Raw genomic sequence first — 24,108 nt, forward strand, 5'->3', positions numbered from 1 at the left:
CATCATAAAGGTTACCACAAGCACTTAAAGCACATATACCATCACTACAAGGGATTCTTGCATAGTCTTGGGTAGTGCTCACATTCCTCCTCTGCCAGTTTAATGAGATGCTTTTCTCAAGAACCAGAGGCCTGACTGCAGGCAAGCAGGAGCACCTGCTTGGCAGCTTTTGCGAGGCAGCTGCTGTGCTGGATGGGAAATAGCCTCAGACTTTTGGAGTGAGAACAGCAGCAGCCCCTGTTGGACAGCTCCAAGGAACAAGCCCCCTCAGAAGTCACACCATAAGCAGAGAAGGCCAGAGCAAATAACACAAGCCACTGTAGTTTATCTAGATACAGGTACTTTATTTACAAATATTTAGATTAATAGCATTGTTACATCAAATGAGGAGTACAGCAGTCCGAACAAATCCGTTCTGTGACAGAAACAATAAGACCTACTACTGTCACTTACTCTGGGAGTACAGGTATTGCACCTCAACAAGCTGTCATCGTTAGAACAGTTACTTCACGTCAGCATTTACTTCACATCAGCAGCAGGTCGTGGTCCCTGGGCAAACCCTTGGTGGTGCAACCTCGGTTTTAGCAGGATGCATTAGCTGTAGATCTTGAACATACCCATCTACTTAATATTAGTTAAAAAAAGGACTAACCAGACAAAACAAAGGGACAGTGCACAAGTTACCCAAATCCTATTGTCTGCACATTCCAGTTTTGGCTTTTATTTAACATTGACTGTACAATACTCGGTACCACTGTTTACTTACAAGTCTGAACATTGTATAGTTTTAGTGTCTAGAGAGGGATTTTAAGACTACTTTGTATTTTAAACGCTGCAGTAAGACTGAGGTCAGACCTCTGATCATGGTTAAGCACTTACACCCCCTTCCATTTTTAAACCATATGCAATGTTTTCCAAGTGAAGCTTCGCGTGAAATACAGCAGCACTGCATGTAGAGCCACACGTTGCTGTCTGACACCACCGTAAACCCCACATGTAGTTCAGCAACATCCACCTGTGCACGGTCACCGCTCGACATCTCCCCTCTACACAAGCATTACAGGCTGTGTCACCCCATGAAGGATGTACTCAAAGGCTTGGTGAAAGAGCCTGAGTCTTAAAAGAAACCCTGACACAGGACTGTTAAAAAAAAAAATACAACAGTAGTTAAAAAACCCTAGAGAGCACACACGTTGTTCTGACCGTCCAGTTCAGCCTCTGACCATTCAAAAAGTTAAAGGTATAAAAGCGTAAGATGTGCAAGAGAACCAGCCTTTGTATACAATGCAAGGCAGGCGATGAAGCCCAATAATGCAAAACGCTTACAGAAGAGAAAAGCAGGTTAGCACACCGCTGATTGCACGGAACGGGATTAATAAAACGGCATAGATATACCACAGTGCAAAGGTGAAAGACAGATTCCACTAGTGTTAGTTTCTGCGTCGGGCTGAGAGTTCCCCCAGCGCAATGGCCACTGTCGACACAAGGGGTTAAGCCTATTTCTGTCCTAAGGGGGCGATGTGGTCACATATAGGTCATACTGTACAAACTGGTATTTTCTTATATACTGTTCTAATGCCAGTAATCATTTTCTTCATTAAAATCATATACACAGGATGTATTTAACCATTAGCTCAGTTCCTTCAAATTTTATACATATTTACGTTCTGTTAACAAATGTAAAGGATAAAAGTGGCAAAAAAAATGACGTAAAGCTATGAGCACACGAACGAATGGATTGTTTCCCTGTGCAAGTTGTACGCTCCCGCGCCAGCCCACCCCTACCCCCAATACGCACCCCAGGGAATTCTTTCAACAAAAGCACATTGGTACAGAGCCCCTCGCTACCGTCGGAAGTCATTTCACAGCAAAAACTTATCCTTTACTATGGACAGCTCTAAACCGTAGAGGTGGGGAAGAAAGGCCAAAGAACCATAAAATTAAACCGTACAAGACAAAGCCCTGCAAACGTGTAAAATCATGAGTCCAGCATCAGTGCTCAGTTTAAATTATGTATCGGTGACACTATCACAAGGACAATCAAGGAAAAAAAAAACTTCTAGATTTACCATGCAGGAGAGGTTTTATTACTCTACTTGCCTTTGATAACCTGATTACATCTAAAGTTGTTTAGCAGTTTAGTACTGTGTTAAACTCGTCTCAGAGTTTTAATTAAACCCAATAAGATGTACAGAAGACAGGGAAGCAGTCAAAAGCACCGCTTCCAACAGACAGAGGTGAAAGGTCAGAAATGGAGCCATGAAACAGAGGTCACTAGCAGCCACAGCCTTCTCTCTGGGGCTGGGGTTCACTGGTTAGTCGCCCCCCCTGCGGAGCTGACGGTTTGTGCTGTACACCCGATTCTGCAGCATTCAGATCCAGGCTTCCGTCTTGGATATTCTGGTAGATTTTCTTGGCAGCCTCCAGGAATGCATCCTCAACGTTCTCTCCGCTACGAAGAGAGCAGCAGGAGTTATTTAGGCTACGCTGCAGCAAAGCGATGCAGGTTACGGAGGCAGCTGGCTAGACACCCTTGCTGGGATTTGACAAGTCGCCAAGTATAAGCCAGTTGCTACCCTGTCCTCTTACATGCAAGAGGAGCTTACAGTACTTAAAGCAGACATACCACAAAGTTTGATAACCTGTCCCTGGGACAGCCCTTGATAGGGCAATTCACTCCCTGGCCATTAAGTCTATTAGGACTAGCCAGGGATAAAAAAAATAAATACATGCCAAAACAGTGAGTAGCAAAAATAAGCTAAGGCACTGAGCAGTTTTGAGAGAGGCTTAAAGATAGGGGAGCTACTATTAATCAAAACCTTTTTGTTAAGAAGTTCCATGAAAACAGGCGCCAGTTGGAACCACATTTACTGGTGTCACTGGAGATCCGATCCCTTGCGTTCTGACAGGCGCCCCAGCTGACACAGCCTACCACCAGTACGGTGCGGCAGTGACCGAAGGGACTGGCTGTTCACTGCACAACGTGCTTACAGCTTGAAACATCTGAGGGAAGGAACATCTAATTGGGAACCACTCTTACCCACATGTACACATTCTACACTCAAATGATGTCTTAAAACCAAAACAGTTCACTTGTTGAATTCAACAAGTCCTTGCCTGAAATGTAGCGAGAGGTCTGATTTCCAGGTCACCTTCAAGTCAAAGGTGACATGATCGAAACCGCTGTACATACCTTACCCTCTAAGAGAACTCAAACCCAATGGTTTTTTCACTTGTAGAACCCTACTATACCTGAACCCTATGGCTGTACTTAGTCATAATCAATATATTCCTCTTAAACAGATCACATCTGAATCATTACTCTAGAGAAAAGTAACTTACGTTTTTGCACTTGCTTCAAGGAACAATAAACCTGTTCAGAAACAGAGGTTTAACAGTCAATGCATAATATACTTCAAACAGCCCGAAGTCAGTCGCAGCAAGACCTGATTACATGCAAGACACTGTTTTAGTACTAAATGGTATTTTTTGACTAAGTGAAGGCAGCAGTACGCAAGCTGATCTCTAGAACTAAGCACAGTTAAGAGTTCAGCCAGACTATCGAGGCACAGTAGAAGTTTATACATACAATTACATTACTTTGGAAATGTAAGCTTGCGGCTATCAATGCTGAGGAGTCACTTTAACATTGCTATCTTGTAGGAAATGTAACAGCTCAAGAGAAAACACACACCATTTTCTTCAGCAAACTGTTTGGCTTCTTCATATGTAACATCCCTCTGTGCTTCCAGATCTGCTTTATTTCCTATGAGGATTATCACCTAGTTCAGAAGAGAGAAAATTAGTCTGGGAAAAAGCTTATTAGCTTTTTCGCTACCACCCTCTTTATTAAAAAGATGAAAAAACAAAAGGAAATACGCAGAAAAGTTTAACTGCAAAACCCACGCATCTTCAGGAAAACACTGCTCTAGCAGTGCAAAGTCAGGAACAGCGTCTCCAGCTGACACTTTCAAATGCTTTAGGCCATTCTCATGCGATGGGGTCCTAAAAAGCAGTAGTCCTGCTCTCTATTAAAGTTTTACTCGGAACCACTTCCTGTATTTGTTTAATCATCTGCTAATCCAGCCAGAATCTTTAAGTTTTTCATCACGGCAGAGAGTCTTCCCATGAGCTTGGTGCTAAAGTATTTCAGGGGCATTCAGAAGACGACCAAAGGACAACAGTTTTGTGGTGTGGTCAAACAGACACAGAAGAACCTTCTTCCCCCATCCCTCCAGAAGACCTGGTCAGCTTTTGCTGAAGATCCGATTTATATTCCAATCGAAGATGAGATGGCATTCACCTCATTACTACCACAAAGCAAGAAGAAGTAGTAACAAAAGTTAAGGTTTGTTCAATCACAATTTTGTCTCCAACTGCTGAAAATAGGCCCCTGAAAGGTGAGTAGCACAACAAGACTTTCAGAAGAAGCCACTGCTTTCCTGCACAGGAGCCTACGCTTTTCCTCCAGCTGCAGTAAGGGAAGAGAGTCACTGGTATACTGCCAAGTGGGGACATCAGGATAACTCGGAGCTAAGCAATTGAGAAAACACAGGCAGCTTATTTAAGAGAATACTGCTACCACTGCAGATGCTTTGGCCTAAGCCTTCCACCTCTTGCTTAGAGATAAGCAATCCTGCTTTCAAGCTAAATAAAGTCCAACTTACAGTATTTGGATTGGTGAGGTTCCTTGCATCTGTCAGCCAGCTGCTTAAGTGATTATACGTACTTCTTCTGCAAAGAATCAAGCGAGTACAGTTTTAGCTACAGTATTTTTTAAAATACCTAAGTGCCAACAGCATAGTCAGCACCCATTAAACACACTAATATCTGTCATCCCTATTCTTCTCCCCAACCTCAAGACAGACAAAGCAGCCAGCATCTTGTTTGGACTCAGACCAAGATTTCAACAAGTCAACTTTAAACGCACAGAGCAACTCGTACAACACAGGTGGAAAGACAGGCCAATTCACACCTCTAGGACATGGCAGTTTTACTCTCTCCACAAGGAGAACATTTGTATTGTTTTGTACAGAACACAAAGGATTTCCTGTCAAATACTCTCCTGGAACACTGTACAGTAGAATAGCGCTTCGGTAACAAACAGTGAAGATGACTTACGTTTTACTCAAGATTTAAGCAAACAGGAGATATAGCTATATATGCAGAGAAAAAAAAAAGAGGTGCTTAAAGAATATCAGGAACAGCCCCAGAGGAAGATAGGAGACGTGTGAAAGCAGGAGTATTTTGCGTTGCACATCTGATTAGTTATTCTTTTAGCAGCATCTTTAATTTTCATCTAAAAAAGGAAGACAGGAGAGCTTCTATGCAGTCTCGTTTTGTTGGACGATTAGCCCGGGAGGAGGCCCACCCAGAAGTCAGACCTCTCCAATGCTCTCGTCTGTACAGAGTCTGTTAAGCACATTTACACAGCCCACTGCAACAGAGGTAATATTCTGTCCTGTGCCTGCTCTAAGAATATTCCTGCCAGGTAAGCAGCAGTATCCATTGCCTCCCACAAAGAGAAAAATCCACGTACTGAAGAGCAGATTTTAAGGACAAAGCCAGTTCTTTAAACAACTTCAACACAGGCAGTCAAGGCCTGAAATGGCAAGATCCTCAGGTCTGTCAGCAATGAAGTTTTCCAAGAAAAGCAGCTCACATAATTCCTTATGTTTCATTTTCAGCTCTTTAAATACTTCAAACATTTAGACAAAGAAGTGTGGTAAGCTTCACACAACAGGATACAAATCCAGACAAACAGAGTCCTTTAAATCCAAGTCAAGGGGACAGACAAGACAGTACATACGAGGCTGTGGTATCCAAATAGCTTGTCGAGCACAGAGCTACGATACAAAATGCACCAGTCAACAGCACCTTACCTGGTAATGTCGTAGACCATGAGAGCTCCTGCTGCTCCTCTGTAGTAGCTTCGTGTGACAGCCCTGAATCTCTCTTGTCCTGCTGTATCCCAAATCTGTAGTTTAATTTTTTGGCCACTAACTTCAATTATTCTTGTGCCAAATTCAACACCAATTGTGTGGGGACAGTCTGCCATAACTGTCATGAAAAATAAGAGCAAAGATCAGATCTTTCTAGTACAAGGTCTCCTTGCTACAAAGATAACACTATCACCACTTTTCAGTTACCTTTATAGATTTTCAGTCTCTAAGAAAGCATTTTTACAGCTACAGTACCCAAACTGTATCACTTAACCAGAAATAAAAGTAAGTATTTCCTGAACTGCTGTTAGCTTTAAACACAGTTATAAAATTCCTCGCCTTCTCTGATGCACGTATACTGATGCTGTTTGGCCACATATATCAGAAGGTATCAAGTCAGCTGATTCTCAGTCTATCCTTGCAGAAATGGTTAACTATTTTAATGCAGTAGGAAAAGGTAACTGTATCTTGGTAATTCCCTAAAAGTTAGAAGTCTGTAAAACAGCTTCAACAACAAACATCCAAGTCATTTCAGACAGGGTAATAGCATGACTGTCCACAGGAAAAAGCCAGTTTCATGAGTAGCTATCAACACAGCAAATCAAAACCAAAAAGGCATCTTTCTAGTTATAGTAAACTCATCTTAATAAGCTCATCTTTAAGAACGATCAAGAAAAAACAGAAAGGAGAAGTACCTATTCAAGCTATCTACAGTTAGTGACAGTCTTGTGGTGAGGTGTTTGGTATGTTAGTTTGTTCGGTTGTACTGCTTCGGCTTAATGCTGACAAAGCAAGAACAAGACACAGCCCTGTCAAGAATCTGACCGTATGCAAAGTAGCATTTAAACAATTGGCTGATACTGAATTTTAATTAAAAGCAACAGTTAAAAAAATCCTATTTCTACTAGAACACATTAATATTTTAAACTGTAGCTCCTACCCACTTATTGCCACATCTCAAGTAGCACACAGTAAAGACTAACTTTGTACTAATAAATACCTACGGACTTATCCACTGAGTGTGAGCTTCATGGAAAGTCGTAAGAGCTAATAGCTGATGCAAACTCCAATGCAACACTTTATTAAGAAGAATTGAAACTAATTCTTAACTAGTCATGATAGCATACATGAAAAAAAACCATTGAGACAGACTGCAGTAAGCCTTAAACACCATCACGCAGGGCAGTCCAAGCGTCACGAGTCCAATACTCGTGATACTCCAATACACCAATACTGAAAACATACAAGTTTCAGACAAGAAATTTTACTTTGTTCCATATCAAAATTCCCCGGAAGAGCTGTAAGATTCCCCGGAAAAGCTGTAAAAACAGACATGGTCTTCCCACTCATCACAGGTAGAACTGACTGAAGCAGCAGTTTTGCCATTACATCATCAGTATTTTGCTTCTACATCTGCAGGAGTCAAAACAAATATCTGACCAAGTACAATACAAACCCATACAGATTAAGACAGACACCACACCAAGCTCATGCATGATGGAAGCAAAAAGGCAGGAAAGAGGGATGAAGCATACCAGTTAGAATAAATATTGTGAATTGAAATACTCACACTTCTTTTCTGTAAATTGATGAAGCAAACAGGACTTTCCTACACCCATGTCCCCTGTTACAGAAAGAATAGTTAAGGCTGACACCACATCATTGTTGCAACAAGCAGACTTTCTTCATCCCACACAACAAATGGTACAGAGAGAGGCAGCCATTCCTTTCTGAGGTCTAGTGGGCAATGTTCTATACCTGGCTACAGTCCTTAAATTTATCAGCATTTGCACTATAGTTTTGGTAACAGGTACAGGGTTGCAAGCAAGGGTGGAGCAGAAAACTCAAAAGAGAAGTTAATCTGTATTACTGTTTTTACAACTGTATTTCACAAGGTTATGAGAAGTAGACCTGCAAGAAACCAAAATGTAAAATACACCTTTTGAGTGTTTGCCCTGCTCCTGTCTTACTTGCAGTTACTGGTAAGGACATCAAGAACACTGACAACCAACCAGAACACACCAAGAAATTGCTTCACTTCCACTGATCCACTTACACAACACCAATAGTGAGGAACAGCAAGATCTGTTAAGAACCAACTTTTCCACAGGCTGAGGCTGTCACAGCAGCCTGACTTACAATCCATGACAGTAAGATTGCAGATCACTTACACCTACACAAAATCATTAAGAATTCAACAATTAAAAGCAAGACGAGTTCTTCCAGGACAGAAATAAATGCAAGCAAGTCCCTGACTCTAAACAGCCAAGGAAGCTGCAGCTAAAAGCAACATTTAAACACAAAAATAAAGCCTGACAGAAGTTTATAAGCCTGTCTAAAGCAATGGATTCCAATTAGTACTTGTGTCTTCAACATAGATTCTAAAAAACCTTTGAGACTAACAATGCAGAGGCAGTCAAAGTGCTATAGTAAACCTGAATCAACACAACATCCCAGTTGTGTTGATTCCCATTACAGTTTTTCCCCATTTCCAATGGATTTAGCAATTTTTCTAAATATAAACTTGATTTAGGGAGAAAGGGGCCACAGGCATGTGTTTTTAGAATGCCTTTTTTCCTAGTGCTATGCAGAGAGCTAAGCATTATGGCCCTAACAGTAAAGATATTCAAGAATACTGAAGTATGTGTGTCAAGAAGAAGTTATTTTTAACAGTAACTCAGCAATAAAGTGAACTCAATACAGGCACCGGTACTTGCCCTCACTCCCAGTTCACCTGCCACCAATCACACAGCTCTAGTTCTGCAGCACACAAAGGCATTTGCCTTTATACTGTCAACTGCTAAAGCTTTAGAGCAAGTGTGGCCATCTGCAAGGGACTGGAGTTGGACCAGTAACTACTGAAAGAATCATTATCATATAGCAAGTAGCATGCAACAGAAGTCAACAATAGTACAGCCACAGGGTTTGTAGGTAGGCTGTCATGCATATACACACTGACATAAACAGGTACGTGCCCAGTGATACTTACCAATAATGATGTACTTAAAGATGTAGGAATAGTTGTAAGGTGCAGTTGCCATTGTGGCACTAAAACAAAAAATAGAACACATCAGAACTGCTGCTTGTTCACCAAACAACCCAATTCATCCAATTTAGTTCATACAAGCAAACAAAAACCCCTTCCCCTTCCTCTCCCCCCCAACTATCCTTTCATTCACAGTTCAAGTTTCTGCGTACTTCCCCACAGTCACTGAATTGGTGCCAGAGACGTTCAGCAAGACTCCCATATCATTTGCTCTGAACCCCTGTCAGTAAGGCCTCTAGGTAGAAATACGCTCTGCATAGTATCGATACTCATTCAGTTTTATGCAGAAAGACTTAAAGCTGTTGAAAAGCTCCAGTAGCTTCTTGCTTTGTACAGAGTCACTGAGCAGACCAGCACTCGCTAGCCAAATAGCTGATACATAAACTGAAAATAAAAATTTGACTCCAAAAAGAAAAATCTGAAGACTTTTAACAAAACCAGCAATTTGGAACTATTACCTCACACTTCTGAGACTTGCAACAGGAACAAAGGAAACAGTACAGCTTGCATCAAATAGCTAAGAATTACTTAAAAAGACAGCACAAGAATGCTGTAGTAGCCATAACTGGGGTCTGGACTGCTACACGTCCATGTTAGAAAAGCGGTACAAGCCACAAATCAGATGTTCAGGAAGTTAGTTAACATCTCTGTGGCTTTGTCGGCATAGCAGCATTACAGCAAGGTTTAGCAGTTTCTCTTTTTTTTTCTTGCCTTAAATACACCTCACTGGTGAGATTTACTCACTAATCTGTGCTCTGTAGTGGATTTAAGTGATCATCAAAATTAGATTGGGGTAAGTACTTCCAATATTCCAGAGTTTTCCTATGCTTTCCTAGATGTAGGAAGAATTAGAACTGGCTTCAGCTGCGTAAACCTGCAAGGGGTAATAGCTGACTTACCAACTAATATATCAGTTAACCAGGATTACAAGTCTATACAGCCCAGATACTGCCAGTTAACATAAAGGATGCAAAATGCCTGCTTTTGTCCCAGGTTTTAAGTTAACCTAGGTATAGTGTGATCAGTTAAGCAAGTGGAAAATTTCTACTAGGAATTCACCATTTCCTTTCCTGCTCCGGCATGGCAGATAGCCAGTCATTAGAAAAACATGATACTTTTTATGAAGAACATTGCTTTAGCCTAGAAAGATTTTCCTTCAGGTCATGTGTCATTCACATGACAAATGAAACCAGTACTGTAAAGAAATAAAAATGCAGGAAAGCTTACAAGCCTGTAACTTTTTCAAAAGCAAAGTATTGTTTCCTCAACCACAATTAATCCACAACAGTGAACTGTAGTCATAAGAAAGAAGGTGACTGACAACAAATCTCATTCACAACACACAGCCAACAGCCACCGCTTCACACAGCTGAGGTTTAAAGCAAACGCTCTTATCTAGACCTTGGAAGGGGAACAACTCCAACAGGCAGTTAAGAAGGGTTTACTGTGTGCCAGTCGCTGACCTGCACCTTGCCTTTCCTTCGTGCTTGGCTCGTGATACGGAAACTCTGAACTCCTTCTATCCCAAGCAGTGTGCAAAGCATCTACGCTAAGTCCTATATATATACACACACACTGTTCTATTAAACCAAGTTTAATCCAAGATAGTAAACAAAAGACAATTTTGGAGAGTAATTCTCATTGTGTTGGTAAGACAGAATTCCACATCAAGTGCTGCATGGGCTCCAAGAACAGTCATTTCAATCAAGAAAATTTTACAGGAAACTCTTCTGCCATAGTAGAGGGAAATCTCATGCAGCCATCCCACACCACCTTTGTCCTGCTCAGTCTCTGGCAGATAACCACTCAGTGGACGGACCACTTCTTATTGCTGTACTGGGTAGGAATTCACATCCATGACTGAAAAATGCACTGCCCTTTACCAAACAAGCCAGCAACTTTACTGCCTTATTTCCCAGAAGTGGAAGATTCCAGAGTTATAGTATCAGCACTGATTATTTTCAACATCAGCAAATAAAGACAAGTAACTGCTCCGTACAGAGTTCAAAATTAATGTGCCATTGTGGAAACATCCAATACTTCAAATTTTCTGAACACATCTTCACACATTATGTTCTTCCTCTTCTCCAGCATGTCCCAATAGCAGTAACATTCAAACTGAGCATCTTCTGATCCAATCCACTTGTTCTTACAGGATACTTGCTTTCTAAGTAAAGCTAGGAGGACTATGTTCATGGCTCAATTCAGTTTGATAGCTGACAAGGTTAAACCAGAGGATTACGAGGTATGTAAGTGGAAGTACAAAAAAAAAAAAAACCTTGAAGAGGCCAATTTATATGTGTAAGTACTTCAGGAGGATAGCATGAACTCTATTTTCCACAGAAAACAGGTGGGTGCTGCAGCCACAATAGAGGAAGAAAGGTGAAGACACATAGCACTAACATGCATCTAGTTTGAAAGACCTATGGTGCGTTCCGAGGATGGTAGCATCCAGTAACTTACACTGTTTAAAAAAAAAAAAAACAACACATTGTAAACTCCCAGATAGGGAACCACTCGGGTGGCTATGGAATCCGTCCTGCAGAAACCTAGGTGACGCTCTCTTCCTATACAATACTAGTTGGCTAAGGAATGCTAAGCACTCCAAAATACTCAAAGAAGTTTCATGTTTCTGAGCACATGACTTTACAATATTCCTGTACATAACAAGGCAGGGGAACATGTCTTACTATCCAAGCTTGTAAGCAGCATCACTGGAAGGTGAGGAAAATTTTTTTTTTTTTTTAGAGAATGGACAAAGTGGGAACTCTGTGCAGACTATATCACAAACTGAATTTGAAATAAAGTCTCTTAACTAGAGTCTTTACTGCTAAGTATGCATCTCTGTTTATTGACAGTTTTTGCTTGCTAAGATATGTCAATTTTCATTATACTCTAAGTAAAGAAGTCTAACTATGCTATTTCAATATAAAAGAAACTGTCACTGCTTTGCAACTTATGCATCAAAACCATTTCCCACTTCAAAGTGAGAGTGAGAAAACCAAATTCTGTGCTTGGCAACAAAGTCCGCTAAGAACTGGGTGGGAAGGGAGGACTAACTTCAAGCCCCATCTCATTGTTAAAACTTCACCCTCATTCTTACAGTAATATTAGGTCCCTAAAGGAGGTGAGAGATCCCACACCCCACTGTGTACAGCCAGGCCTAGCACGCTCTCTCCACAGCTTAAAGAAACAGATTGTTAATAGCAATACCAACAGATAAATTCACTCATACAATGAGTCTAGACCTTCTCTCAGGTCCCAGAGAGTTGCTGGAGAAGTTATTGTGTCTGATAGACGTACGTACTGAAAGCTTGCAGAAAGACAGATAGGGAGTTTAAACACAATTTCTGGAGTTAAACTGGAAAAAGAAAAGTAATACTTTGGTATTGCATTTATTCCAAGGGTCACATTACAGAAGATTCTGAAATACTCCAAATTATTACTAAAGGTCAGGAATCTTTTCTGGAGAACAGATGACTTCTTTAAAAACAAACAAACACCCAAATAACAAATTTTTAAACACTCAAATTCCAATAAGGATAAGCAGGAATCCAAACTGTACTCAGATCTTGGTGTAAAACTGATATTCCAGAAGAACTCTGTGCTAAAGGGGAAAAATAAATGCAACAAACTGAACATGGAAGCCATGGCGAGAATTCAGCCTTAGAAAGCTTACAATCAGCATTTACTACAGATGAAAGAAGGAAGTCTAGACAAGAATAGTGCACAACAGGATTCAGTAAACACAAAAAATATTAGCTACGTGTTAATGCAAGGGGTTAATATATGTTGATAGCATCAGCCATCTGTTGAAACTGGAATTCTACCTCCACTTCACAGCCCTCTGTTCCAGACATGTGAATCTTAATAATCCCAATATGGGGGTTTGGGGTTTTCCTCTTGGGAGAGCAGGGAGACAAGAACTGCAGGACTGAGAAAGCCGCACATAAGTATACGCAACTCACCTTCAGCCACTGCTGACAGTATACAACATGACATCAAAGTTAACCAACCGTGAATTTACTGGTAACCAAAAGTAAAAAAAGTTTAGCCTGGAAGCTTGCTCTACCTGCCATTTTTCTTCCGGGAAAGTCTGCCAACTTCAAACAAGTTTTAGCTCCCTTTTCAGAGGTAACACTTCCCCAGAGTTTAGAGCATTATTTCAGGATGGCAACTAGCCAGAGGATCATGCTTCACTATACACAGATTGCTGCTAGTTTCAAAGCCTGTACAATTACTTTCTGTATTACAGTTAGAGGACTAGAAATTTCACAGTGAACAGTGTCGCCACAATCCATTTTCCATATATCAACTTCTCTTAGAGGCTTTTTTTTAATTTATAAAAAGTTAAAGATGACCTAACAAGATACTAGTGACACCTACATTTCCTCCTCTAACCAACAAGCACCACACAGGTATTTTGACAGCTCACTGAAGCCTTATTTCAAGTATCAGCATACATCTGTACAAACTGAGATAAGGTTGTTCTAGGCGCATTGCCATAACATTCTTTATCAGAATAACATAACTGTAAATATCATATCCATACCAGCTTTCGTGAGACCCATGCAGCTCCTTCTAGCTCAACTCAAGGACATAGTCAATCTTAACTCTTCACTGGATATCAGTTGCACACAGAAATTCATAGCTTTATGCTCAGCAAGAAGCAGGTATGTTATCAGAAGAGACTAGAACCTGTATGCACAGGTTTTATTAGACACTGCATGTGGTTAATACCATCAGCTGACCGATCCACACAGAGATGATACCTCTGAAAACAGCTATCAGCTTCAAACTCAGGACTGTGTAATTATTACAGGTTCCCCTTAAAAACATACCACTCTGCAGCCAGAGGACCACTGTTTAGTTACTCTGAAGCAAGAGACATTTTGTATTTCATCTGGCCATCCAGGTGTTCTTTCCTCAAGGATATGCAACGGGAAAGGATCTCACAGTTGAAATCCAGTTCCCTTCTATGAAAGGAATGATACGATGGTGTTACCTTTTATAAACTGAAACAACTTTTAAAGAGCTGTTAGTTTTTTCATTTGGAAGAAAATATTAGTTGCATACAAGGGGAACTGTATGCAACCAATAATAACAACTATTATTTAGAGCAGCTTCTAAGTGTCTACACAAAATGAATAGGTAGTTACCCTCTTTCCCAGGGCACAATCTTCCTCCTCTTCCCTGCATATTTACTTAGATGTTAACCAACAATGAACACTGAGAAGAGATCAATAAGGGGGGGAAGAACTGGGGAGAGGTAGAATTGTTTCAATTCCTAATTGCACTGTTCCCCTGATGAAGACTTTTGTCAAGCACACAAAACAATGCAGTCTAACTGGTACCTTACTTTAGAAGGCTGCTAGAAATACAGTCTGTAATTGCTTCAATTGTGGTCTTCTGTAAAAATCACACCATACTGGAAAGTATTAACAGTTTTGTTATCAATACACCCAAGCAATGAATTCCCATAAGTCTGTTGTCCACAGCAAGCTATGAGGTCTATTACAATTAAATTTCATTGTGGTTCTATGACTTCCACATACCAAGGACCTTTAGGTCTTCCTGAAGATACAAACACCTCTGCCCTCTTCAAGATGATGGCCCCACAACCTCCCTGGACTGTTTGTTTATTTTTGCATGCTTGTCTTTAAAAAGCTCTCTTCTGAGACTGATCCCTGAGGAGTCTCATTAGAAAGTACTGGGCTGCTAGCAGGCTGCTCTTTCACATCTAGCTGACAACATTACTTGTTGCTGGCCAGTTCCTCACTCGTTCTGCAGCTCTTCTAGAGTCATCCTCTCTAGCTTTCCCCATTTGGATTTCATTAAAGCATCCGATTAGCACAAGCCAGTAAATTTGGCTGAACTGATCTTTGATCAGACAGCAACTCAGCAAGCTTCTTATGATCTGCTGTTTAAGATCACTTTGCACTTCCCTGTTATTTCCATGTCCAGTTATTCTTTCTCTGAAAGCACGAGGCCTGCACACTACTGGGCTCAGACTAACAAGCTTGCAGCTGTGCAGAGCCCCGTTTCAAGCTGTTCTTGAACAAATGCATTTGCTATATTCTCTAATCATGTAAAACACCTTAACTCGGCCTGAGGCCTAGTAAGTATTTCTGAAGACTTCACAGGCCATCACTTCTCTTCCTATATGAGGACTTTGACTTTATTTATTTTTAAAATCAAGGCTATGCATCATACTATCTTCACTTTTTGATTTTCCTCAACAGCTACCCAGTCATACACACATTCTGTTGGTTACCCTTTTAATGGTTTCGTATCCTGCTCCATCAAGTTCCTCCATTTTGTTTCCTAAACTTCCTGCATTTATATGCACACACCTCATTTCTTACTAACCACACCCTAGCACCATAGCTACATTAAATATTGCATACCTGTCCTCATCAGTAAGAGCACTTTCTCCGATGTACATTCTCTCAGCCATAGTTCTTTATCCATTTGTATATCCTCATTTATCCTATTTTCCTCTTCCTATAAAAGTCTAACCTGTAGCACATGTCTGCGTTCATAGCAGGAGAATCAAGTTTCAGAGATATCAGGTAAGTTTAGGAACAGTATATACAGAAACCAGGAGTTTTATTGTCAGTCTAACAAATCAGAACAACATGCAACTGTCTGGAGTCATCACCTTGGAAAACACAAGAAGTCACAAACATTTTAGAACAAAATTAAGGTCTACCCCCTTTGTTGCAGAAAGATACAGCAAAATGAGAAACAATCCTAAGCAGGTTCCATTAGATGCACAGGAGTAAGCAAGTAATTTTAAAAGATCTATTTACATTTTAAATCCTAGTACCTCCAGTATAACAGGTTTGTTTCAAACCGCTGTCCTTCACAATAGCTTTCTTTTTTTTTTTTTGTTATTCAGAAAATAGAAAAGAAAAATAGGAGCTTCTTCCTTCCACTCAGATTTATGACATTTTCAAATCCCTACAGGAAGCTAGCAAAATCCTTTTTAATCCATATTAAACTATATGATATCTAGTTATTAAGTCCCCCAGGGTTGAGATTTTCTTCCCATTCCTGAATAATGCCCAAGCACAAGAGGCCCTCAATCCAAACCATGACAGAAATCAATCCCCAAAACAATGCATTCCATATGATGACATCTGGCTACTGGAAAAGTTGGACTTCTGACTTGTGGTTTGAAATGATTTAGGATATAGACAACCTGAGTAAGTCTTGTTCACAAAAGGGTACTTCTACCTCTGTGAAAAAATGTCATACAACAACACAGAACCACTCTGTTTCAGAGGCCTAGAAAGCAAAGTCCACATCAAGTAACCTCCAGAGCAACAGAGCCATTGCCAGAGACCCCAATGCAGACAGGCACCTTTTCCCGGCTTTACTACAAGGATAATTCAGTACAATTTTAATTCAAGACAAAGCTATCCACAGATGTTATAGAAAAGAGTGTACTGCAAACAGGCAATAGGCAACTAGGTGAAAAAACAGAACTTCATTCTTCTGTTTAGCCCAAATAAGCATTGGCAAACGAAAACAGAAAACAAGTCTAGAATACTTTCGTTGCTTTCTCGAATAGGAAGTGGCATTCCCCTCAGCCCTCATGAAAGTTATTTTTCTGTCGAAGTTCATGACAGCACGGGTAAGAATCAAAAGTACAGATAACACCGCACACCGGCCACACACACCGTGTAATATATACACGCAGTAAACACCCTACGTGCAACTGCAACAATTAGTAAGGCGCACATATATATATATATGTATGTGCTGCATGTGCGCGAGTACTTGATGGTGGCGTGTTACACAGGGAGTGTGCAGTGCAGAGGAGGAATGGGAGGCGGTGGCGACAAACAGTGCAGCAGCGGCCTAGCTCCTGCCCAGCCAGCCTCACCCTCCCCGGCCCCAGACAGACTAGCGGCCCCCTCCCCTTTCTGCCCGCCGCCGGGAGCGAGGGCGGCCAGACCCGCTGAGGCCGGGGACCGGACCGCACCGCCCTCGGAGGCGGGCAGCGGCACACTGACGGGAAGCGCGGCCCCAACTAGGCCCCGGCCGGCAGCAAGAGGAAGGGTCGCCACCCGGGCCGAGTGGCGGCCGGGAGTCTGCCCCGGCCTGCCGGCGAGAGGGCCGTCCGCCCGCCCCAGTGGAGCCCGCCGGCGGCCGGGCACCGGCGCGGGGCCTAGTGCTCCGGGCCCGGCCGGGCGGAGGGGCGCCCCTCGCCGGCTCCTCCATACCTGGGCTCGGGGAGCGGGTGGCTATGCAGCGTGGCTCTGTCGGCGGCAGCCCGGTCCCCCCTGCGGGCACTGCAGCGTTCTGCTTCAGGCTGGGCAACGGCCGGGCCGGGTCTCCGCCTCTCTCCGGGGCTCCCTCAGGCTCGGCTCCGCTGGCTCCACTACGCCCCCATCACCCCCCTTATCCAAGATGGCGGCGCCCCTCGCACGGGGTTTCCCCTCCCACTCTCGACGGGCGCGGGGCCTGCACAAAGGTGGGCGCGAGAGGCCGCGCCGGAACCAATCGCGGAGGCCGCGCGCTGGAGCCGCCCCGCCTCCCCGCCGGCGTGCGGGGCGGGGCGGGGCCGGGCCGGGCCGGGCCGGGCGGGGCGGGGAAGGGCGCGAGGCGGCCGCGCGCCCGCACTCCCCGCGCCTGGGCGCGCGCCGAGGGGCGGGCGGGAAAGCGGCGGGGCGGGGCGGGGCGGGGCGGGCGCGCGCGTCCCCTCAGGCGGTGCCTCCTCCACAGGTGCTCGCCCCTCAGGGCGGCCCCGGGCCGGGCCGGAGAGGCGGCGGCGGCGCATCGGTCCGCAGCGCGGGGCCCCTCCCGGCTGAGGCCGGGGGGTGAGGGCACGTACGGGGGCGAACGCGTTAGCACGGAAGCGAATCCCGGCTTTCCCAGCTTTTCATGGCGGAAAAGTGAAGTGGTCCGCCCGGCAGCCCCAGCGCTCCAGAAAATCATACTGCCCCTTGGCCCTCCGTGTTGCCGCTTCGGAAGTCAGCGCTGTAGCTGCCTCCGAACTGCTGCAATTACCTTCCAATTTCTATTTTTAGGTAATCCCCAGAACCAAGAACGTTAATAAAGTGTAAAGACAAAGCCTCCAAGATATTTCGCACGCTATCCAGAAGGATTACATCCATGTTTCCTGTCCTGCCTCAGAATACGGAATACAGAATACTACTACAAAGCCAGTATCGTGTGAACAACGAAATCTCTCCCATCGTTACTGAGGCACCGTTACTTGTTCTGGGGAAGATGCAAACAGGAATAGCCTGGCAAGGTACAGGTACGCAGGACATTTATGCTCCCACATAGTCCAATATCCAAAATCTCTAAGGAGCTGTAGAGAGCTCTGTTTCCAGTTTCCAGTAAATTTAATATTATATCTCGTTTCCTTTACAATGTCCTGTGAAACACTCTAACCAGTTTGTTAATTTTGGCTTTTGAGTTTTTTAAAAAGGCTTTTTAAACACTTGTGGCAGGCAATACTAAAGACCTAAAAAAGCAAGATGCTGCACAAATCTCGCAGCTCACGGGATTAAAAAAAAAAAAATTCAGTGGTTCAGGAGATGAAAAAAATGTAATAAAAGTAACATTATGAAGGATTCTATGTATCTCCAATTCAATAAACTCACCCAGATTCTCAGATCAACATACAAACTTTCACTACATGAACACAGAAATTATAGAAACAGTTAATGAGTTCAGCCATTCAAAATCAAGACTCCTGGTATTCCAGATTAATATTCAGATTTTCAGTTTTACATTGTGTTTAACCAAAACTCCTTTGAGATTGTTTTTTTGGAAAGCTTTAGGGCCTGCAAACCTGTCAAAGGTAGTTACATCTCTAATTAAAGAGAAATTACCACAAGAGCTGCTAGAGGGCAGCCACACAGCGCATTTTCAGTGAATGATTTACACTTTTGAGAACGAACAGGATGCTTCGTCAGCTTTAGTGCCACAAAAGCAGAGAGTTTCAATTAAAGCAAGTGGAGGGATTCTACTTATTTTAGAATTGAGAGTTGATTAGGGCTTAAGTGTGATTGAAAAGAGCTAATGGTTCTTCCTGCCCAAATACATACTAAACATTGAATCTAAACAATGTAATTTCCTCTCCTAACAGACTGCTAGAGGACAATAAGGATTTTATTTCAGTCCCACACATTACGGAAAGCATCAAATTCTGTTGTGCATCAGTGTCCAAGATTCAAACTGCTCCTTCCCATAAGGCAGCATGCCACTGATATTAACATTCTGATGGAAATCTCTTTCCAGAACGGGCACTTTCCATCTCCGCTACTATGACATTACTAATTCCATTTTCTTAGCGTAGCAATGTGCAGGGAATCCTCTGCTTTCTGCAGTGACTGCTTTCCATGAATCACCCACCCCCTAATTATTACTCAACCCCTACCAGGGAGGCACTGGATGCTGCACTCCACGTCATCTGGGCAGAAGGCTCTTACACAGCGTGAAAAACACAGATGAAAAACAACTAGATTTTTTTTTTACATGTACATAATACATAAATACATGAATCAATCTCTGAGTGATAAAAAGCAAGGATTCAGTAGAAAGATAGCAAATCTGCTAGCAATCTACTACAGTTATACAACTACTGTCAGTTATTGTCAGGGTCCTAACTTTTAAACAGATAACACCGTGCAACAGAACCGTTTTCAAGTTTTGCAATACCTTACATGGAGTGACTTTTACTAGAAAAATAGGTCAAAACAAGTCAGTAAGAATGATTTCCACAAGAGGGAGTCTTTAAACGGAAAATGGTCCGACTATTTTGACCCAGTTACAGTTTGCTTCACTGTCTTTAAAAAAATACGGTTCCTTTAAGCACTTGGTATTTCCCTAAACATTATTCTATTAACACAGACACTATAACATTTGCTTAACAGGTTTTAAAATTCAAAATTGTTAAAATATCACACACAAATCCATTGACTACTTTTCTATTTATGACTCAGTCTTGGCAGAGTTAGCCAAGTGGTGTTAGCTTTCCTGTTTTTACAAGATGGAATTCATGACAGGTAATCATCACCGTTATCTGTGATGCCCTGGAAAGGACGACAGACTGCACAGCCTGCAAGGGGCGTGAGTAGCTGATGTGAGTGCTATCTTCTTTTCCAGTGAAAATTCCAAGCAGTCCCGGCCCTTTCGCTCTGCAGGCATACACACAGCGGCTGGCTTTCCTATAGGGTTTAGTAACCCCATCGCCTCGTTCAGAACCGCTTCCCTAATACAGAAGCAGAACGTTGCACTTCTTCAGTGACGCTAACAGGACAAGCACTTCTCCCCTCTGGTGGCCACAGCTACATCTTCAGGATTACTCAACAATTCTCAAAATCACTTTAATCTGAAGTCTGGGTTGTGGAGAATATATTTTAATTCTGAACAGAAATGAAAAGCTGTTTTGGAATAACTGTCATTTCTTATCTGCAACACAGAAAATGAGAAGCCATTACCTAACTATGAGTTAGATTGGCCTTTTTAATCTGAAACTCCCAAACATATTTTATATAAAACTGTCTTCATTTGTCAGATGAGGTAAAAGGCAATACAGATTTGCTTTAAAGGTTCTGGTTTTGAATCGTTTCATAAGCTTTTATCAAATATTCCTATAAAGTTTAAAGTACACAAAAGATGTGAGCAAGACAGAAGATTGGGTAATGGCATCTATGTTTCTTTGATTCTTTTATTCTTGTGAGTGCTTGAAAGCCTGCAGCAGTTTTTCAACAACAGTTATTGAGAAAAGGCTGACTTCAGCCTATTCTTTCTGAACATCCAGACAGAACCTAACAACAGTGATTAAAACCCACTAAATTGGTAACAATACCAAATTGCTAGAGATGGAATACTGCCTATCGTCCCACCCTTCTTTGTGGATTTCTGCTAGGTCAATACAGCCTGCTCTTGAAAAGCCTTTTCTACGTGTCTCTTTCTGAAGTCTCTGTCAAGACAGGACGGCATCCAAATTTTCTGGTCACATGAGCGTTGCTCTTGGATTTATTTTTTTACCACAAACCTCAGGAAAAATAAAGACTCAAAGTTAATACAGTTGATAGAAGGTTTGAGGATTCTGTTCTTTTCAAATAAATTACATACAATGATCTATAATATCTGCTTCCTTGTTTTAGAATGCATCCTTGTAAAATACTTTTTAAATAATGATTAAGTTACAGTCAGCATTCGTGAAGAATGTGGACTTGAACAGTACAGAAAGTTACAGTCATTTTTTATCCAAAACACTTTCTTTTTACTGAGGACAGCAGTAAGAAGGCTTGCTTTAACCGCTCCACTTCGACAGAGACGCCTCCAGGCCGGGAAGTTTTGGTCCTCACCCAATCTACTCAATCCTTGCTGAAGTCTGCTGTCAGCGACCTCAGTATGATCCTGCTACCCCCAAAGTCACCAGGAGCAAAATACAGCGCTCTCGATTCCTGGCCCTAGGAAATGCAGGCCGAAGGTGTATCGCGCAGCTTGCTTTCCACACATATTTCTGAGACGGGAGGAAAAGAGTCACCATACCTTTCTTCAGGCCTCTAGCACTCCTTTTTAATGTAGCTCAGCCCAAAGACCAATGGACAATGAAAAATGAAAAAAGCACGTTATAAGCTGTCAGAGCAGAAGGGGACTAATATCTGCTTTATAGCAGTTCCTAAGAGAAACACTCCGTGACCCCTTTGCAACAAGCTGCTTTAAAATACTCTAAAAAACCAATTTATTTTTGTGAGACTCTTCTGCATTTCATATCTGTACTGGTAAAAACTGTCAACACTGTATTATTTTAATCCTACAATAGCTTCCTTTCCTAGTATTGTTCCAGACACTCTCTGAAAACATGATATAACTTCTTACATTTTCAAAATTCTCTACCTTCGATATAATAAAATGTACCCGAGCTACCTAATACAATATAATTAATAGTTTTGCCAGTAATAGGTTTTGTCATTATGTAACTCCAAGTAAGTGCTTTCAAGACAAAACATAATCCTCACAACATGCCTATGAAAGGAAGTATTCTAATCCCCATGCTACAAATACAAAAACTGAAGATCAGTGTGATCGAGGGCCTTGCCCTAGGACACAAATGCACCAAAAAGACAAATAGGAGCCAGGCTTTCTGACTCCTAACTCCCTGTTCAAACCACGGCTGCGTTCCCACTTTGGTGGGACCGTTGCTTTAAACAAATCATTGCATCTCAGTCAATTTTTAATTTCCTTATTAAAATAGATTTTCACAAAGAAAACAGCAAAAAAAATTAAGAACAATATCACAAATATCTATAACATTGTTTCACACGAGAAGTTTGAGAAACTCCACGATAAAGATCTTTTAATGCCCCTGTGAGGTGGTTAATTTACTCAGTTACTTTGCAGATCTGTAGACCTACAATTCCTTCACAGCTCAAAGTGCACATGCACAGGCGTAACAGCGAGGCTCCATTAAACTAGGGAGCATTTGTCTTTCTGTTGCAACCCAGAAAATGTCACACATCAGCATCTGAAAGTATTAAGAAGTGACAACACAGAAATGCAGAAAACAGCGTAGAAAAATGCATCTGAAATCACAGAGGAAGTAGGCCTTCCACCGTTCTGTACGCATGGAAAAACTAGGGAACGTTGTGCGTGGCAGACATGCTCAGCAACTTGGAGTAAAAGCAAATGTCAGACAATCGGTCACTAGTTCCTTACTTGCAGTCAGAACAGCTGCTGTGAAGTCATAGCTCAGGTACCCAGCACTGCTATCACTAACACAAGTTTGCTTGTCCTACAGGAAATATTACTTTGTACAGTGCAGTAGGAACCTTATTATAATAGAAATGATCCATGAAGTGCAGCTATGGAAAACAACCACTGCTGGCACTTACGGGGCAACATGGAAGCAGTAAGTAGAAACAGCTAGGAAAATCTGTTACCCAGCAGCAGCAATGACCAGATTGTCAGAATTTAAACTGTCACATCACAAACACAGTCAATAAAAAGGTAGCTAAAGTAAGGCATGTTTGTTCAGACTTGGTTTGTCTGTCTTTCTTCTTCCCCTGAACCGCAGCTTCTTTTTCTGGCTTTGTTCAAGTTTACGTAGGCAAATACAGAAAGAAGCAGCATGGGATTTTTCAGGAACTATTTTGAAATATACTTCTGTGAGGGTTGATCACATAACACTGGATTGGTCTGAAATGACTAATTGGTCTTTACTTGTATTTTAATTTGAGTTGCTAGGTTCTTCTTTCATACCTTACCATTTCAGTTTTGTGGTGTCTATAGAAATGTTCCTCTTTTTTAGTTCCTTCTTTATCTTTTTTTAGTTCCTTCATCTCTTGTAAAATAGGTAGCCCAAAATCACGTTTTCATTGGCACTTATACAATCTCAAAGCTTCAAATTAAACTTATGAATAATATAAGAAAATTTGGGCCAACAGTAATTCCGGTGTAAGTAGATGCAGATCAGCTGGATTCTCTCTGTGGATGTTACATTTCATTGAAGGCAGGGAATGGAAATACAAAATGGAAGTATACCCCTGTGCCTGCCTGCCTTTCAACACTAACTTTCAAGCATGGATTTCAAGTACATACAGCAGTGACTCCACTTGACGGGGCCAGTGCGCAGCATGACTCCTTTTATCCCGACTAAAGATAAAGCTGAGCTGCATTGGCTTTATTTGACTTATTTTGGAGATCACATTTACATTTTGATGTCTGGTTCACTTCTCCTTTAGCTTAATCCCCAATGCTGCATTCAAGCTTGTATGCGTCATTTAGCAAGTCACTTATATCTTAGCATAAAAAAAAAATTGTTACAGCAATAGAACTGTCTGCAAAATACCAGCATCAGCCTTTCAAAGACATGCAAGTTGTGTGGTTTTCCTGGTTGATATGACAACATACCCATAGACCAAATTTTAAAAGTGGTGAAAGAATGTATGAGTCAATCATCTTGCACAAATCAAGATTAGATCCATGCAGAGCTTCTCATGAACAGAAAGAAATTATTGACGCTAACAACAAATACCTTTAGATATTTGTGCACAATTTCAAGGTATTTCCTTGCTGAAGGACAATTATGTAGCAGTACTTTGCAAATGCAGAACGTAAGGCTGGCACAGCACAACAGTTTTCCTC

The 24,108-nt window shown here is 41.9% G+C and overlaps 1 protein-coding gene across 1 annotated transcript; it reads right to left on the reverse strand.

The window, feature by feature from the left end:
• Positions 1–318: 318 nt before the first annotated feature.
• RAB14 (RAB14, member RAS oncogene family) lies at positions 319–17,407 on the reverse strand. Its single transcript, XM_076355108.1, has 8 exons — positions 17,220–17,407; positions 8,932–8,990; positions 7,513–7,566; positions 5,883–6,060; positions 4,668–4,734; positions 3,695–3,782; positions 3,343–3,373; positions 319–2,452 (listed from the first exon to the last, which is right to left on the reverse strand). Exons 2-8 carry the CDS (start codon positions 8,981–8,983, stop codon positions 2,275–2,277), a joined length of 648 nt encoding a protein of 215 aa, XP_076211223.1. The 5' UTR covers positions 8,984–8,990; positions 17,220–17,407; the 3' UTR covers positions 319–2,274.
• Between the last annotated feature and the right edge of the window lie 6,701 nt (positions 17,408–24,108).

This window comes from Aptenodytes patagonicus, chromosome 18 (genome assembly GCF_965638725.1).
Source record: "Aptenodytes patagonicus chromosome 18, bAptPat1.pri.cur, whole genome shotgun sequence".
NCBI classification, from domain to species: Eukaryota; Metazoa; Chordata; class Aves; order Sphenisciformes; family Spheniscidae; genus Aptenodytes; species Aptenodytes patagonicus.